Here is a 20,122-nt window from a genome sequence, read left to right as displayed (position 1 = left end):
AAAAAAAGATGTGAGATGGGAAGGAGAGAAATCTAATTAATTTTGCTACTGCTTGTATATTATTTTACTGGGTCTGTGTCCCTTCTTATTGCTATAATTCGTCATTGAAATTAAGGCACACCATGTCTCTTAAAAGGTCTATTCTCCTATCAATGGGAGGAGGCTCCCCCAACAGCCAACAGCCATGCTTGGGGAGCTGTGAGGCCCCAGCCAGGCGGCAGTAGCATGACAGCTGTTGTGTACTCAATGGCTCCTTTGTTCCCTCCGCACAGACTGTGCTGGCAGCAGCAGGTGCCCATTGGACTGGAGCACAACCAGCTACCATTAGGCACACCTGATCAAGTGAAGATCCAACAACTGCTATGCAAATCACCTGAATACCAGAACAAAAGAGGGGCAGGCTGCTACAAAGTTGTCCTTAAAATAAATGAATGAATTACAATAAATTAGTTGTTAGACAATGCATAAAATAAGATAAATACCTTAATAGTTGCTGACTTATCGGTCATACTTTTTCCACATTTCCCTCATGAATATGGAATTAAGAAATTAATTTTAATCCCACAAGTGCCCTACTTTGGATCTACCTGGTTGCTGAAAGGAACAGAAAGTTAAAACCGAACACAGTGCAATGGAACAGACTTTTGTACAGCAGCATTCATGGCTAGCATCTCAATCCCCTGCTGTATTGAGTCAATCGATCAACTGCCACATCTCCAAAGCCTTGTTAAAAAGGAGGATTAAGATGTGCATTTAATGACACCCACTCTCTCAGTTTACCCTAATTCTTACAGAAACATATTGTACTTATCTTGAACATAGAAAATAATTGGCACATTAACTGAGTTTGAATATTGCTTTGTGAATTTTATGCCTTTTAAACTGTTTTCAGTTAGCACATTGCTAAAGTATTGCACATTTTATTGCACTATTTTACTTGGCATCAGATAATCCCAATATATTTTGTTTGTGTGCATGTAAATAATTTCAGCTGTCTCTTCCATGCTTAATGGGTGTATCTTGGACCCCAGCTGTGCTTTTGGAAGTGGTGTGAAAGGATCAAATTCTATCTGAAGTGATTATCAAATCATGTCACAGATAAGTTTGTCTTTTCTTCAAATTTGACATTCATAATATATTTCTTCCAATTGTCCTGGAAGTGTTATGCTACCATATCGAAATGTATTCTGACAGGCAGCAACCCATCAAATGATTATACAATTTCCAAAAAGATATTGGCAAAAGATCCATATGTAATGGGTCTGTAGTTGCAATGGCAACAATTATCATGTAGCTACTTTCTTTAATCTCACGACTTAACTAATGACTGTCAATAAAATGCTTTTGTTCATAACCAGCCTAAGCTTTTACTTGACCATCATTTCTGATATACAAATGTTTTCCTTATAGGAATTTCCTATCAGTCATAAATTTGTTTAGCTCTGATAATGACATGGTAAATGCGGCCTCACAGTGTGTCACTTCCTACATTGGAAACCATGACGCCTTCATTGCTTGTTACTTATAGCTTCTCTACATTTGTGAGGTTCCTGTCAATCCTCCAATCCCATGGACAACTTGCTCTTATGTTTTTTCATATTAAACTCTGCCCCCTCATGCTCCTGATCACTCATGTATTTTTATCACTTTTACCTTACCACATGCCAGGAACATAACTCTATAATGCTCACACTTGTTTTCTAATTTGTACTAAGATGTATGCTATTACATTTTGTACTGATTGTATTTACTGCACTTTTTAATTTTTTCAAAATGCTTAAGCTTTCTTTAAATAAAGAAAGGTTTTCTTTGAATAAATAAATAAATACATACATAATAACGATAATAATAATAATAATAATAATCAATTTAATGGTGTATAATCAAATTAAACCACCAAACATTTTAGTGCATTATTCAATCTATACATTCTGAAAAATAAAGCATTTGTATTAGTCCTAATAAAGTGCATGATATCCTAATTGTATAGAAATGTAAAACTTGTCCTTATCTAGTAATGTATTTAAAATAATACAGTCTGTGCTCACATCCTGGGTTCATCACATTAAAAAAATGTTCCATTGCTGTAGTAAGTGTTCAGTCTTTCATCAGGTCTCTGATTCTGGCAGCTGTCATTAATAACAAAGAAAGCACACAAACAAACAGAAACAAGTAGAAATATAGTTTAGCTACCTAAATTCAGTTATCACATTTGTTTATTAAATATGATTACAAATAACTGAATACCGTGCAAAGCAAGGACAACAAAGAAACTGTGAAAATGATGCAGAAACAACAGCCTCGCTTCCTGGCTGTCAGTGTGGCTGTTAAATGCCCCACAGCTCACCCGGAACACGTGGCTACAGGCAGCATGACATTGTTTACCAATGTGACCGCGCAGACCACGCCCAGGGGCCGGGCGGGGCGGGGCTATGTCTTGGCGCACGCCCATAAGAAGCAGCAGAAAAGACATCAGGAGGAGAAACTGAAAGTTGTTGAGAAGCGGCGTTATCCGCGTATTGCAACAGGAAAACAGAGACACTTAAATATGTTAAATTCGTACAAATCAAGGGATCTCTATCACTGTGTGTCACATGGGAACGTGTTGTACATACCAGTACTAACTATAGCTACTACTAAATAATAAAAATGCATGCTATTGTGCTAATGCATGCTAATGCAAGCAACAGATGAGAATAAAATATACATTATTTCCAGTTTAATAAACAGTTAAATCATTTCCAGGTATTTTGGAGTTATCACATGTTTAGTATTATATAATAATAATAATAATAATTATTATTATTATTATTATTATTATTATTATTATTATTATTATGTATCTGAATTATATTATTCGTATGGAACAATCACCATACAATTGCGTACTATCACCTTAATATAATCAATACATTAATGTACAGCAAGTTACTTCTTTATTTAAGATCAAACGTTGTCTCCGGGACAGCTTGTATAATTGGTTCGGCTGTTCTGGATTGTATAGATGAAAATATGGACCTGGTCGGTTATTTTTTTTTCTTTTTCTTTTATTATTTTTCTGTAAAATGTAATGGAAGTAAACTAAAAAAACATCAAATATGTGCAATTATTAAATGTCATCTAATTTGCAGGGATTATTTTACAAAGGGTGTACAAATACCAATGATGAATCTTCTATGTTGTAACAGGAAGTTGGTGGGGGATGGTGTTCTGGTTTACGGTTTTGCAGCATCTTGAGTGAGATAACGAATGCAAAATCATTAAACACGCATAAGTAACTGACTCAGACAGTAATTACATACAACGTCCACATCCTTTTCCACATGGGGCAAAATATGCTGAAGTCGTGTGCTACAAAAGGAAGTAGTCTTTATCTGTTTTGACCTGGAATTGATTTATTTAATTGCATCAATACAATCATATATTTGTTCTGTTCGAATAAGTAATATATATATATATATACAGTACTGTGCAAAAGTTTTAGGCAGGTGTGAAAAAATGCTGTAAACAATGCTTTCAAAAATAGACATTTTGAAGGCAAAGGGTGGTCACACCAAATATGGATTTGATGATGATTTTTCTTTTTGTAACATGTCTATTTTTGAAAGCATTCTTACTTTACAGCATTTTTTCACACCTGCCTAAAGCTTTTGCACAGTGCTTATATATATATATATATATATATATATATATATGTGTGTGTGTGTGTGTGTGTGTGTGTATGTTTGTATGTGTGTGTGTTTATGTATGTATGTATGACATGGAAAAGGGAAGCTGTAGATCAAAGCAAGTGGAAACATCATGTGGAGGCCTTTAATCCAGTAATGGATGATACAGCATGATGATGATGATGATGTATACAGTATATATATGCTTTGCACAACTGTTCCTTCTCATATTTGAATCACAAACAACGTAATAATATTAAAATGTATTAAAATACTAACATGTTAACTAAGGTTTCTGAAGGCTGGGCATATGTATTCCAAAAAAACATGTATAGTGTAACAAAATTGTTTTATTATTTTTTGGGGCAGTTAATCAGATACTTTTATTCTTTTGGCCTGTTGCCGTATTACATTTCAAAGCATTGTAAGCATTGCTCTGTTGAAAAGAGGTGATATTGTATTGTAAAGCTCTAAATGTAAATCTTCCACCAGCTTTGGCAAATGTAATATTACTGCTCTGGCTTTGAAAAGGGACTTTGAAACTAAACTCCAGAGAGAGGTAGCTTCTTAAGACTCCCCATTTTCCTGTGCCTTCTAATTAAGAGGACATTTGGTCTCATATTTAAATTATATTACAACCCCCTTCTCTGGCTAATCTGACAGTTACAATCTGACAATCTAATCTTAATGGTATTCAGAGTATTTGAGCTCGAAAGTTAAAGAGGATTCTGTGTCTTATAGGTAACTTAAATGTTTTCATTAAAATATATAAGTGTGTGTGTGTGTGTGTGTGTGTGTGAGCGCACAAAATACTTGTATTAAAATTAATTAAAATATTAATAGTGTGCATTTCTTTTACACAACTGTAAAATATAAAGTTTGGCTAAAAAGTAGGATATTTTGAGCAGCAGACTCATGTTATCATGGAGTTGGCAGTGTCTTATGTTATAGAAAGAGCTCAGCCATGTAGGGAACTTCCTGAAATCCTTATCATATATTTCCTACTAGGAATACGTTTTTAGCAGATTGTCTGTGTTTTGTCCTTTAATTTGTCTCGCTGCTCTGCTGCTGAATAATGTCTTGTTCTTCCTCCAATTCATGTCCATCTGCATGATTTTAATGGGTTTTAGATAAGTGAAGCCGGGTCAGAGACTAACTCCAAGTTGGTTCTTTTTCGTTCCCCCAGAGTGGAATTATACCCCATTGATAGGATATTTAACCATTCAATTCAGATGTCCCAATTCAGCTGTCATAGTATGAAAGCACAGCTGTATATATGCAAAATTATATTATATACCATGGCATACCAGTGTTTTTTGTATTATTATTTTTAGATCACATATCCTATAACCACCAGTTGTTATGTGTGACATACTAACACTTTCACATTGGTACATTGGAGTATTTCAATGAAAGCTTCTGGTCATTATATTATGTTCCTCGTTTTGTATCTATTTCTAACTTAGTGCCACATCAAAAAAATACCCTTTCATATAATTATTCTATAATCCTGGTAAGAGGATATGGTAGCTTTGCAAACCAATGTTTTTTTCAATTCCCTTTTGTATGCAAATGTTAAGTCATTTGCATAGCATAATTCTCTTGCAGCTCTGTAGCTATCAGTCATTTTACAGTATTTCCCTATGACAGGCACAGCTGTTAAGCAATCTAAAGATATGAGAGTCTGATGGTGCTTAACACTGGCTCTGGAAAAAGAGACAAACCCCCAAATATTTTGAATGATGTCATGCCAACCGCATGGTGTAACATTGGCCTGAAAATCACTGCCCTATACAACATTTATTGTAAGCTCTAAAAACTAACAAAAATATGTAATATAAAATTGATTTATCATTTCTTTAGGAATACATTGATTATTTAATAATGATTATTAATTAACACCATAACCATGATTTACTTTAGTTTTACTGCAGACATTACATTTGAAATTTGGTTCCTGGTAGATATGAGATGAGAGGGATACCATATTACATTAAAATAATGGTAACTGCGATTCACACCATGCAATGCTCATATACGTTCATTTATTTGAAACTATCATTCAATGCATAGTGGTGTTTAAGTGGACTATGCTTTCCCACTTATTTTGTTGTAGGATGAAGCTAACCTTACTACACGATGTTATTCTGAGTATTTATGTTGTTTTGCAAAGTGCTAATTCTGAATTGAACACCAGCAGCAATAACAACAATTGCAACATTAAAATGAATAAACGAGACATCAGCAGGCAGTGCTTCTCTACGCACTTCCAGCTTTGTTGTGATTTGAGTCTGACTTTACCCAGAGTGCACCAGGAGAAAGACAGAGGAACATGGCGCAGACTGAGAGGCGGTGCTGAGACTTGGGAAGAGCAACACTTCAGTGGTTATTTTTGAAAAAACGGTGAAACACTAAAATGCGAGTGTGAAATGGTTTCACTCCCGAAGTCCTGGATCACAACCGCTGCTCCATTGATGAATAAAAGGAGACCAGAGGGGCTGAGAAATACCTGCAATTGCATTCATAAACATTTCTTTAGGACTCACAACCCCTGATTTGAATTTGAGATTCATAAAACTCACGCATATTCATATAAAATAACCCATGGGAAGATGGCTGAAAGAAATAAAAGGAAAAACCTCCTCCCGAAAGAAGTTTCCAGACTTCGAGAAGAACATAAAAAGGTAAAACAGGCGAAAGAAACGGACGGAACACCCGTGCGTTATAAATGGGCTGATTCCACGCGGTCCTGTTTGGCAGTCTGACCTCTATTATGCTTTACGGGTTTGTAAGCTAAAAAAAAGTGTGCATTACATTATATGTTACATGTGCAAGTAATAATGCAAAAAATGTATTTGCATGTGCACTTTTTGTGATTGTTGCAGAAGAAATGCCAAGTGAAAGTTTGCAGTGTGTTCTCGAAACTTCCTTATCACGTGTTGCAACTTGTTTACCATACGTGTATCGTCTTACTGGCCTCTTCCTATGAAGTGCACACGAAATGATTTACTGCATGCGTTTTTTTTAATGCATAAGGGTATCGATTCTCAATCATTTGCATCTGAAACGATCAATTAAGATCAGTAAAAAGCAGAGGTGACTTCAGACATGTGCAAAAGGTTTTAATCGAATTGTAGTCTGCAATAAAACGCTTTAGTGCTATGGGGGAAATACCAGAATTTAGCTAATGAACTCTGCATTAATGTAAGTTAACAACGTATTTTATAACAAGAGTCTTAATATACTGAAGTAAAGTTTTTGACAACAGGATTTTTCTAATTTACATTTCTACATTGGTTTTATAAGCCCATACATCAGACATAAAGGATTTGATGGCATTTCAACACTATTTCAATACTTCAGGCTAGTCTAAATACAGTGCCTCAGGGCTTTCTTTGTCACCTTTTCCACAAACTAGTTAGAGCCTCATCCATCTCAACTGCACTTTTCAGTGATTCAAGCAGGAAGTGACACAAGCTGTTTCATGCTCTCAATCTCCCCAGATATTTTACACTATATTTTTAGCTCTTCCTGGTTTGAATTATAGCACGTTTATCAAAATGTGCAGTCCTGCTGGCTGACTGATTTTATGTATGTATGTATTTAATAGTCTAACTTAAAGCCATGTCCCAAGCAGTTAAAGATTCTTGTGTCATGTTGGCAACATATTTATCTAACAGCCAATTTCAGTGAAGTCATTTTTATGGTGTACTTCTCTTCATCGTGCACTTTGTTGCATTGGTGTTTTATGCATAAAGATGTACAAATTATTTTCTTTGTTTTATTTTTCCCTGATCGTTCGACTTATCCCGTATTTCACTGTTGAGATCCTTCAAATTCAGATGCCTAAATAACCTGTAAGCTAATTAACCTGTACCAGCTGTTGCTGAGTGCTTTATGCTCAACACCACTGTTATATCAACACTGTGATGCAGCTTCCTATCAAGGGGGGCTTTTCAAGACGGCTTTGAAGTTGACATTGTATTGGGTTCCATCTGCAACAGTGGTGAGCAACCTACATTAATCAGTGGGCCACGAGCCCAGCAAATGCTACATTTTAATTTAAAAAGAACAATATAATGCAATACATATCAACAATGTATTAAGGGAATTAATACATTGATACAAAATAATAAGCAGTTAAGAACTTAGGAAAGTTTACAAACGAGAGGAGGCCATTCGACCCATCGTGATCGTTTGGTGTCCATTAATAACTAAATGATCCAAGGATCATGTCCAGTCTATTTTCAAATGTTCCCAAATTGTCAGCTTGAACCACATCACTGGGGAGTTTGTTCCAGATTGTAAGGACTCTCTGTGTGAAGAAGTGTCTCCTGTTTTCTGTCTTCAATGCCTTGAAGCTCAATTTCCATTTGTGTCCCTGCTGATCTGGAAAAGCTCCTCTGGTTTGATGTGGCTAATGCCTTTCATGATTTTGAAGACTTGAATCAAGTCCCCACGTAGTCTCCTCTGTTCCAGGGTGAAAAGGTTCAGGTCCCTCAGTCTCTCAGTAGGACATTCCCTTCAGACCTGGAATAAGTCTGGTTGCTCTCCTCTGAACTGCCTCTAGAGCAGCGATATCTTTCTTGAAGTGTGGAGCCCAGAACTGTACACAGTATCCAGATGAGCTCTAACTAGTGCATTGTACAGTCTGAACATTACTGCCCTGGTTTTAAATTCTACACTTTTGACAATATACCCTAACATTGTTTGCTTTTTTTTTTTGTTTCCCCACATTGTTTGGATGGGGAAAGTATTGAGTCCACATAGACTCCTAGATCTTTCTCATGTGTTATTTCATCTAGTTCTACACCTCCCATAGAGTAATTATAGTGGACATTTTTGTTACCTGCATGTAATACCTTGCATTAAATTTCATCTGCCCACACCTGAATAAGTCCCTTTGATTAACTTGTGCTGCCATGATTGTATTGTGTCATAAAATGTCGTAAATATAATACTATTATTATTATTATTTTTGGAGGTAGGGTTTTGCATGGTTGTAAGCCACAAGTGGCTGGACTTTCATCTGCAGGTGTCCACCACTGATCTACAATAATAATAATAATAATGATAACATTCAGAATTAGTTGAATATTTAGTTTTTTAAGACAAACTGTAGATTTAGTTTTACTCAAATAACTTAGGATAGATTTTTTTTCTTCTTTCTCCTGATTTTACCTCATGCCATGGTTTGGATTTTTTTTGGTCTATTTTTATTTTATGATCAAGCATAACAACAGAGAAGATAGTAGTTCTGTTTGAAAACTGGGCCTCAAATGTGTGTGTGGGGGGGTATGGTGTCCTAGAAAAGATGCTATAGTATAAAGCTATGGAATGCTGTCCATTGATCTAGCATATTCCCTATGGTGAGTAGTTCTACATTGCATCATCTTGTTTGTGGTACTAATAACTATCTAATTCCCTTTTGGGAAACATTAGTACTTGTAAACAAGCTGCTATAGTACATACATATACGCTTTGAAGTCATTGATTTTTATGTTTCAATATTTTATTAACTTGGTTCATGATAGCTATAAAAAGCAATACTTATGTTCTTATGAAAGTATTTTCCTTTTCAAGAGACTTGCTGACAATTGTAATACACATAGCCTTGATTTATTTGTTTGTCTGTTGTGTATGAACCATGGTTAGATTTTTTTTTTTCTTTGCCACAATGTAATGGTGTGACATGCAGTGTTATGAACTAATACTTTGGAAGGAAAGATAATGGAATAAGGGAGGAGTCGCATGAAGGAATGTATGGTAATCCTAATTAAAATTATGAAAATACTGGATAGTTTGTCCTTGAAATTTTACATTGCTTTGTCTCCCTCTCTTGCTTAATATAGACAACTGCATGTGAAGCAGTATCCAACAGATTGTATTAAGATGTATTATTAGGTACTGCACTGTGCTGTAGTTTACATGTATTTAAGTGATCTACATTCTAAGCAGTCAGGGAAGCCTCTGGGCATACCTAAGAATATTATAGTTGAATGTAGTGATTCAACAAGCTTTAAGTGCAGCTCACTTTTGTACTTATATTAATTTTCTTTTTTGTTTAAGCTGAAGTAGAAAGGTTTAGATTTTCATATCACACTAACATTAATCTATATCGCATCCTCTAAAGGACTAGGCCTTTGTGCTATGTGACTGTGACTACCAGCATTAATGGCTTCTCATGCTTCAGTGTCAATATTCAGATGTGTAGTATTGCTTTTTAGATTGAAGCTGTAGTTGAGCAGTTTGAGGGCAAGATGCTATTACAATTTACAGTCTATAATACTGATGTTTCTAATAAATAATTAATAACTTTTTTCCACTAATTAAAATTGCACTTAATTCTGCATGTATAAACCTTTTACTAGCAAACCATTTTCATCATACAGGTGCAATTCAATTTGTACGGAACACCCAAAAAGATGTTTATCTGTACAAAAAATAGAACCTCAGTAAAGTCCCTAAACACTTTGTTTTGAAGATTGTCCAATGCCTATACATTGTATATATATATATATATATATATATATATATATATATATGTATATATTAGACAAAAAGCAAGAATTGTCAGTCTTGTGAATTAGAATTAAGATATTTGGTGTACAGGACAAAGGACAAAGTTAGTTTCTTCACTGATTCCCTTTAAAAACTGTGTATTGCTTCTACAGTTGAACTAATCATACATTGGAAATAAATCGTTGGACTTATTAAGCAGTTTTTAAATCATAACATCTTTAACATGTAAATACTGCTGCGTTTTCCATTCAGTTTACAGTGCTCTATTGCCTCCGGCCTACAGCTTTTCTTCCGAATAATGGCCCACTAAAGAAAATATGGGATAGTTTTGATGCACAATAAAACTTAGAAGAAACGCACCTCAAAATACGATGTTCCTCACACTTTTGTGTGAAAATCATGATGAATCCTGTAATTTGATTAATTAGAGCATCAAAATGACACACTGACCAAAGCAGTTAGACATTTTGAACTTTTTAGTTTTTTGTTCTCTTATAATCTTCTGCACTTTGCATTGCATTTTTAATGTTTTTGTTCAAATATCCACTTCAGCATTAAAACACTCTTTATAACTGCATATTATGTTAGTGTTGTGAATTTGTAAATATTTGACATTTAAGCATTTTTTGTGAAAGAGGTTGACTGGTGAAATAACTTTGTACATACTACCCTCTTGTGGTTTAACACATTAATTGCAGGCCTTTGGGATTAGTTTGGGTTGAAGATCAGTGGTTTAAACATGTTAAAGTCAAAATCAAATTGAACTCTGCTGGTCCTTTGTCTCTTCTGCAAATTGAAGCAGACCTTATTTATATTTGATTTAGTGTTCTTACAGGATTTTACTACATTGTTTTGACAACCTTAAATAAATGGACTCTAAATAAATTTGCTTCTTCTGAGCTAGATCTGTGCGTTTGTGGAAAAACATTTTACCCTAGTGAAACATGCAACATTTTGTCAAGAGATATGTAATGTGTTTACATTTACTTGTTGGGCCAAGAATTACACATACTTAGATGTCTGTCTGTCTTCCTGAAAAGATTCAAAGTAACATCATTAATCTAGGATTCATTAATCTATTATAACATGTCATTGAAATTAAAACAATGCTCTTTTGGAGAGAACTGCAAGATAAATGTATGCATGGGTTTATGTACAGTTGTAGTTGGATGTATGCGCAGACTTAATTTGAAATCTGTTATTGGAATGACAATTTACTGGAATCTTTCATTAGGCTGAACCAATGTGGAACTATCAGTGTTGATGACATTATGATATGAAAAACAAAACATGAGAAATTTGCACCATTATTACAATATAGGTATGATCACAATGTAAAAACCTCTGTGTACAGCATTTTAGAAGCCATCTAAAACAAGCTGACAAAATGCATAATGTTTCTTTAAGGTTTGTTTTCTAAGAAGCGCTTGCCAATATTGGGGCCATTTTCTTTCAGTTTGTTTCCCATAACCCCCACCTCTTTCTATTGTAATTCCTTTAATTAAAGAGATTTTATTCACAGGCACACAGCTGGCATCGGGTACTTTCCATTAGGCATCAGAGTGGCCCTCATTGGTAGGAGGACCCGCTCTGGGGCTGCTTCCAAGGGAGCACAATACTATTTTCATATCCCCTCTGAGTTTGTTGTGTGTTTTGAATTTATTAATCATTGATTTTAATGTATGCTTCTCAACAGTGACAACTATCAGTGCATTAATTAACGCTTCTGTCTTGTTTTACAAAATGCCATTCAGACATTGGCGAATCTTTTATTGACCTACAAAGAGGAAGGCACTCGCCAGCTTATTAATTGATATGCACACACACACACTTATATATATATATTTGTGCAATCTGTGTTTTAAATGTAGGTGTCTTTGAGTTTTGCCAAGTTAAATGTTTGTTTTATTTACGACTTGGTCTTCTGCCATTTTCGTCTGTGTGTGCCTGGATGAAATAAAGGTGTTTGGCAATGTGGGGTGTTATTTTCTGCAACTTTGTTTTGCTTAGGAAATGTAACTATTTTCATTAGTAGTGATAATCAATGAAAAGTACTTCCTTTTAAATTTAAGCATAATATTCTTTTTAAAATTGGAAATCGTTTTCCACAGATTAATGCCAATTAACTATAGTCTAGTTCTCACATTTTATTTTTCACTATTATTATGAATAATATTTTTTCTTAAGACAACCTTAGCCAGTGAGATTTACAATTGTTACAATATTTCACAGTATATATTGTATTATTAATAATAGTAATATGCAGGGTGGGGGTTCATAACCTTATCCTTGTCCTTAATTTGATCAGTTTCGGATTGAACTATAGCAGTCCAACTAATCAAACTTCAGCAAAAAAACATTCTGAAGCTGTTTACTGAACGTACAGTGAATATTAGGCAATCACAGTGAAGGAGACTAACTCTTCATGAAATGTATTGAATAAGTACATTTTACTTGTCCTATAAAACTTTGCTTTCATTCAATTCTAGTGGAACAGGTTAGGCCCACATCTCCGACTAAACCTATGATTGTGAAATCTGTATGGATTAGGTTTTGGAAGTATTTGTGGAGAATATATATATATTTTTTTATATACATAAAAATCCATTCTTCTTTTAAAATGACTGTCTGGTCTGTGGTACAAAAGATAAAAGCTTGCACGTAATCCTTATTGACATAAGAGATGCATAAAGGCAGCTATTCCTAAGACTCACCACCTTGCCCCATGAATGCACCTCATCCTTATTCTAATAGTGTTTCTTAAACCTAAAGATTTCCTGACAGATTGCTTTCATGGGATTGATTAGCGCATGTTGTTAGTAAGCTAACTTTATAATGTGAATGGCTTGGCTGATCACATGGTTGGAAACATCCTTAAATTAAAAGGCAAACTACCATGTGACATTTTGTTTGCACTGCATATAGATTGTACTCAAAGTGTTAATGTGCTGACATAGCAAAGATAAATGTGAAACCTTGCATTCTGTTTTTGCAAAATATTAAGTCTTTATCATTTCGCAAAGTACATTAGATGAGTTTCAGATCTCCGTGGAGACTTTAATTCTTAGAGCACCAAACAATGTGTTACACATTCCCTGATGCTTTATGGCAGGTACCTGTGCCTCTGACAGTATTTTAGTAAAACTGAGTGACACACAGACTACTGTATATAAATAAAAGGTGTTTTATAGGTTTAGAAAGCAGCCCTCATAACAGAATGTGTGAATTCCCCAAGAAGTAATAAAATAAAATAATTTCTGGCTTATTCATGTGCCTCCAATTTTACAGTATAGGCCTACATCTAAAACAGACCAGGGAACTGTTTTATAGTGTATAATTACACATTTGTGGATATGGATAGTAACAGTATGAATAACTGTAGTCTATACTTTGCATACATTGTTTTGTTGATTTTGATGTGTTCAAAGCCTTAAATGCTGTTATACATACTCTTAAGAGATTTTACACCTGGAATTTTAAACAATACCCTATTATATTAACAATATAATTGTTATTAAAACATTAGATCTAATCTGATGAACATTATTATTGTTTACATAGTGGTGCATCAGTTAAAATAAAACCAATAATGTATATAAAAATATTAATTTAAACCAAGTATATGCGGTATTTGTGTTTACCTTTCCATTAGGTAATGTTTAGTGTTAATGGATAATTTAAAGCCATTGCATTGTACAATATTTACTGTGACAGATGGTCTAGTTATACTGCACAGTAACTACTTTTTGATTAAATGATGATTGTTTTGTCTTTGTTTTTCTAGCCAGATATCTTAGTGAAAACGAATGGCGGAATAACAAAAACAAAAAACTATTCAAAAATAGGGCTCATTTCATTTTTAAACATTGGTGTTAATGATGTCCTTTGCAGGTGATATTTGTTTCACAATGTGTAAACTGCAAACTTTAGGCAAATATTAAAAGGATAAAAAACAATCATTGATCAGTCGTGATCGTACGATGCTCTTTACCAATGGGGCAGCTCGTTTTCTTAATCATGTCTTTCATGCTGTGCTTACTAAGTTGCCATGGCATCCCTGCATTGATGATGGCACTTCAACCCTTTTTTAATGACTTTTTCTAATGATACTTATCAGGTTCTTATTTTTTGTTAAAACAAAATGCTGAAACTGTGGGCTGTGTCCACTGTATATATTCCTCCATAATTATTTTAAGACATTTCTTTTTCACCTCAACCAATTTCTAGATATAGAAGGAAATCCTCTTTACGTTTACAGAATTGATACCCATTTGTATTATTTTTTTGATTCAGTCATTACGTGAAACCATCTGCTTGTCTGTCAGTTCAGTGCTGGGTGTGGGATTAAACCTGATATAAATAGCTGCTATTGATTTTGCAAAAACTGCTCTGTGTGTCAGTGTGGATATAAAAAATCCCAATTTAGATTTTTAAGAAAAACTAGACTGTGCATTCATGGGCACACAAAGCCTTGTGAATTATTTTGTTAATTACTCAATTTTGGATGGTGCCAAGGCACTGCGTATGAGGATCATATTTAAATTTACAATAGCCTGGTACTAATTTAGTCATTAATTTAACTGGACCAAGCAAGATTCACACTGGTCCATGAAAATACTCACTTTTAAGGTGAAACATGACACGTAAAATACATTCCTCAAACAAATTAAATTAACCCAATGATTTCAGCTTGTGGAAGCTTCTGGAAGGCACATTTTCTATTGTCAATTATGCCAGTCTGACAATTCTGATCTTATTTTGCAACAAAGCTATTTGCTGCCTTTATCATTCATAACCAAATATGGAACAGACTTCCGTTCAACGATAATCTTTAATTTCAGCGGTCATTATTGAGAAATGCTTTGTTTATTTATTTTTGATATTGTATTTTTTTGTTTTGTTTAGGCTAACTATTTTGAGCTCTTATGTATTGTACCACATTAATTTCATATTAGGTATGTGAGAGGGGAAATTCTACAATCGTTACGTCCTCCAAAGTTAAACCTGCTTCCACCCTCACTTAATTAGTTTTATGTAATTGCACTTTTTACAGTGGATAGAGCGGATGTGTTTAATTGCACATGACTTTGAAGAGTTGACATGGAACACAGTTCCTCATATTTCCCTTTTAAATATGCAGTGAAGTACTTGAAAAATTACAGTGACTGGTATTGATTTGAAATCCAGCCAGAAATGTTTTGCAGAATGCTTCATGTTCAATTTGATCTGACCTATTGTTCCATTATAAAAAAATATATTAATAATGTACTTGGGTTTTTTGAAGGTGGGTTGAAACTGGAGGTTTATTCTGTCTTTTGATCAGAGTTAAAATTAAATTTCTATCTATACCTGTTGCTCAGAACAAATCTTCAGAGATGGAATGTGTAATGCAAGTTTCTAATGGGTACTGATTTTTGTAACGGTTCTAGTTTCCTGTATAAGGCTATGCTACTGATAATAATATTGGTTAACTTGGAAACTAGGAAGTGGAAATTAAAATTGTTCACTTCTTCTTGTGTATTTTGATATAGAATGTTTTAAATGTACAATTGTGTTCCCTTTTAGCCCCTGAGAAGAAATTATATTTAAAAATCTTTTGACTTTTCCCCCCTCTCTCTCTTTCATTGTGCTATAACTTAACTAAGGGAATATGTCTTACATTAAATGCTATGTGATTGTGTTCAGGATCAGAAAGCTTAATTAGAAGTTTGAAATGATGCATTTCCAAGCAAAACATTTTTCTCCTGACAACTTGGTCTCCAGTACAAAAGTATTGCATAGACAAAAATGTGTTCATAAGCGAAGACTGTCCTTCTGAAGAGACAGTTTTTCAGATTTAAAGGGCATTGTTTAAAAAGAAATACTGAAGAGACCTTTCATTGCTGTGCAAAGTTTTAAATACATTGTGATTCATTGCTTTGTGTACATGCATGCAACACTGAATTAAATCTCAACAATGATGCATCCTTGGGCATTTTGCATTTATGCAGTTTCACAATCATACGATACCTCTTGAGGAGGGGTGGAAGAAATATGTTCATCCTGTCAGTCTAACCATAAAAAAAAAGTTAATTTGATTTTTATAGATTTCCTTTCATCAACCAGATATACCAGAATAATTTCACTACCAAACCAGTCATATCACAGTAACATGCTGTTATCTCCGATATAGTAGCTTTTCTTTATTATCCATCTAAAAAACTGATTACCTTGTGGAGCAATCTGAGAGTGGTATAGGGAAGTTTGGAATTAATCTAAGAAAATAAATTGGACCAGTTTAAGATTTTCTTTCATCTGCATTGGATTTGGCTAGGTACCTGAGCTAGACGGTTAAGGAACTGACCATAAGTGTCATATGTGATCCTACATAAAGGCCTCTGTAGTTTAGTAGGCCATAGTTCTAATGCTGAGCATAGGAAAGTTAGGATGCACTATTATCATGGACTGTTGAAGGCTGCCAATACAAGAAACCTGGTCCTTTATCATGAAGCAGTGGGCTTCTATAGTCATATGCTTCACACCTGATTTTATTTAACTTTATCCTTGGGGGTCACCAAGTCCAGCTAAGGTTGTGAGATTCAACAAGATCAGACTCCTGAGGTGACTGCACACCATCTGCTTATTTCAATATTCATCCAAATAGAAAAACGAAACAACTGTTGTAGGGCTCGGCGGTATACCGTAAAAAACGATATACCGGTATTCATTTACGGACCGGTTTGGACTTTTACTATACCTTCATATCGGTATTTTAAAGTTTTGAATAATTTAATATTTACTGTGTCATTGAGTCATAGAATTCAGCTACCAATAAACTGGATCATGTTCGTGTATCCCAGAACGTGGTGCGCCGGCTGCTTGAGACTGCGCTGTCTGACATGAGACGCATCTGATCAAAAAATGCTGATAGTGTTCGTGTAACGTACATTTCCACAGATCTGCACAACTCCACCAATGGAGTACCACTGCAGTAACGCGCATCTCTGAGTCTCTGCGCAGAGCTGCGCTTCTCGAACGCGACCCTTGTTCTAGAATGAATGCGCCTCAGCCAGATATCGAAAATAAATTCCATGTGTATTGCGTGTTGACATAAACAAACAAACCTGATCAATGCACAATCTATGAAAACGAGATGGAGGAGAGTAGTGTGGCTGAAACTTCACAGCAAAGTGACCCTAGTGAATCTGTCCTGAATAAAGGTGCGGACGATAGTGTGGACATGATTTGGTTTCAAGACAACTGACACAGCACAGGAAACGTCATTCAATATCAGTTGTGTCCTATTATTTTTGCTTTATGAACAGTATAAAATGGACATTAAAAAATACCGTCATACCGTCACAAATGGGAAAAATACCGCGATATTGTATGTTGGGCATATCGCCCAGCCCTAAACTGTTGTGTAAAGGGAAGTCTTGCACATATGGTAGCTTTTTTGCTGAATGTATGAAGCTGTTAATCATTGTGAGATTTTTGGTTTTATTTTTGTTTATATTCAATAACAATTTGTGGACTTGTCTCGCCAACCAAGAGCCCAATAGCTTGATTTTCCCTGTTTTACTTTTTTCAATCCTTTAACATCTTTATTTTTTTTAACGTGTTTGAGTAGTTGAAAGTCGTTTTTCTTTCCCACATCATCTGATGTAAATGCACTATGTTTTGTTGTGAAAATTTCATGAGTAGATGTTTTTCTAATGACAGGTGGTCATTGGCTGCCAAGACCAAATCCAGCACTGGTAAGTATGAGCTAAATATCTATAAGTGCTCACGATCATTTATCCATTTAGAATGATTTTTGAAGAAAAAAAAAATCAATTTCGAACAAGCTTTTATCAGTCTGCATCCTTTAATCTTAAAATTGAAGTTTCCTAAAGCAATTCTGAATAATCATCAAAAAAACTGCCTTGGTGGTATAAGGTATAAAAAGGTCAAATTAAATAAAGCTTAATAGCAGTGTAAATGGTACTGTAAGTGCCCATATTCTTTGTATGAAAAACTGAATGCTATAAATTGCTCTTACATTCATTCTGCTACAATACCAGCAAATAGATAGTATTCATATTAACATGCTGATTGTAATGCTTATTTTAGAATTTTAAGAAAATGTAATAAAATTGTGGCGATTCCTACATTGTCTGGGTCACTCAGTAATTCAGACAATTTCTTCTCAGTCTGTCAGCATATTTCTTTTTTTGTTCGTGTGTGTGTAGTTTACATAGCCTAAATCTGTTTTTGTAGAAATATGGGTATAACTAAAATGTGAAAAGTAAAATAAATAAAAACACCTGGCATTTTGAAATGAATTGTATTTTTAAGTAATTCTTGTATTGATGCCTATTTTAACAGGAACAAGGTAGATAGTGACTATGAAGCACTTCAGCAGAGGCTTACTACATTGCCTGACAAACTTTCGTATGATATAATGGTAAGTCTCAGTTGGCTGTAGTAAGTATGTCTTTGCTTTATTTGATGTAAGGATTTGACTTGTACATTTATATTAGGTTGTACCAGTTTTGGGCAATATTTTTGAAATGTAAATTGAGATAAAACATCTATTACCATTTCTGACCCCATGAATTGCCATTTCTATGTATTTGTTGATTTTGTTGTTCTTTAGAATTAAAGAAACTGAATGTATTTAATTGTAATGATTAGGTGTTTATTGTACTTTAAAATGGTCAGTGGTTCCAATGCATTGAATATTTGATTATCTGCTGTACACTGAATAAATGTTCAAAACTAGTTTCAGTGCCTATTAATTTTTTAGTGCTTCAATTTAAAATATGTGGCTCTGAAATTACATAAAATACAATGAAGTGCCCCAAAATAGAAAATGACCTATTGGATGCATGTTATCTGGGGACAATTCAGTTTATAAAGTACTATATGAACTTGTATGCAGTATCTTGTGAACTTTTGTGAATGTTCTCACTTAAATGTTTTGGTGTTTTGAATAAAATGTTTGAATAAAATCTTCCAGTTTAATAATTGCTTTTAAGATAGTTTTTTTTTTTAATTTCAAGGTGGAAGTAATCCAGTGTCTTTGCATTCTTTGCCCTATCTCAGTTGTTTCTGACATCTCATTTTTTGTGACAGGTACCATTTGGCCCTCTTGCCTTTATGCCAGGAAAACTTGTTCATACGAATGAGGTCACCGTTCTGTTGGGTGACAACTGGTTTGCAAAATGTTCAACAAAGCAGGCCATTAATCTGGTGGAGCACAGGAAGAAACGTAAGTCACGTGTAATGTGAACAAAACCACATCCTATATAGACACAATCTTATTCACAGGTGTGCCCAAGTTCATTATTTTCCGTTTTGTCCAATGCAAAAAAATACATTAAAATGACCTGTACTTATCCAACCGTAAATGCTGACATCAATAAAGTGTAGGACTATTCTTTGTAGTAAGTACTAATTCTAGCCAAATAAAAATAATTGTAAGTAAATTACAGTTATGAAGAATTAAAAAAAAAAAAAGAGGGATTCCCTTTGAAACATGTCAGAAAACACTTATGTAGATGAAGCCTGGCAAAGCTCTATTAGAAGCTTCCTTTATTCATTGCGTGGCTCCACCGAATGAAAGTTTAGCTTGTTCCTCTAATACTGTTGACACTTGCACCTGTGGGAAGATAGGTGTATGTGACTCAGGAGAGTAGTCTAATTATAAAAGGTGACATTGTGTCTGTGAATTATCTAGGCTAAAAGTCTTATTAAGTGTTAAGGAGATTCAGAGGTGTCAAACCTTAGGGACGATTAATATCAACTTGAAATCTTTTTTTCCATGCTTATATTTGAACTACTCCTCACAAGTTCCACCCAATTTAAAGTGGAGAATCTGTGTATATGATTTAAAATGCACTGTATGAATGACACAATACTACCTAATGTGTTAGCACTAGCCTCACATCATAATGAATATTGCCAGAGAT

General features: G+C 34.4%; 1 protein-coding gene across 1 annotated transcript in view; it reads left to right on the top strand.

Annotated features, from left to right (window-relative positions):
* The first annotated feature begins 5,971 nt into the window (after positions 1 to 5,971).
* Positions 5,972 to 20,122, top strand: part of uri1 (URI1 prefoldin like chaperone) — a 30,220-nt gene continuing 16,069 nt past the window's right edge. Inside the window, exons 1-4 of the mRNA XM_066713682.1 lie at positions 5,972 to 6,352; positions 17,892 to 17,926; positions 18,537 to 18,615; positions 19,287 to 19,422. Of these exons, the coding sequence (XP_066569779.1) occupies positions 6,281 to 6,352; positions 17,892 to 17,926; positions 18,537 to 18,615; positions 19,287 to 19,422 (322 nt within the window). The 5' untranslated portion in view covers positions 5,972 to 6,280. The remainder of the gene's footprint in view (positions 6,353 to 17,891; positions 17,927 to 18,536; positions 18,616 to 19,286; positions 19,423 to 20,122) is intronic.

Source organism: Amia ocellicauda, chromosome 9 (genome assembly GCF_036373705.1).
Source record: "Amia ocellicauda isolate fAmiCal2 chromosome 9, fAmiCal2.hap1, whole genome shotgun sequence".
Lineage (NCBI taxonomy): Eukaryota > Metazoa > Chordata > Actinopteri > Amiiformes > Amiidae > Amia > Amia ocellicauda.
This window is presented reverse-complemented; position numbering and strand designations above follow the sequence as displayed.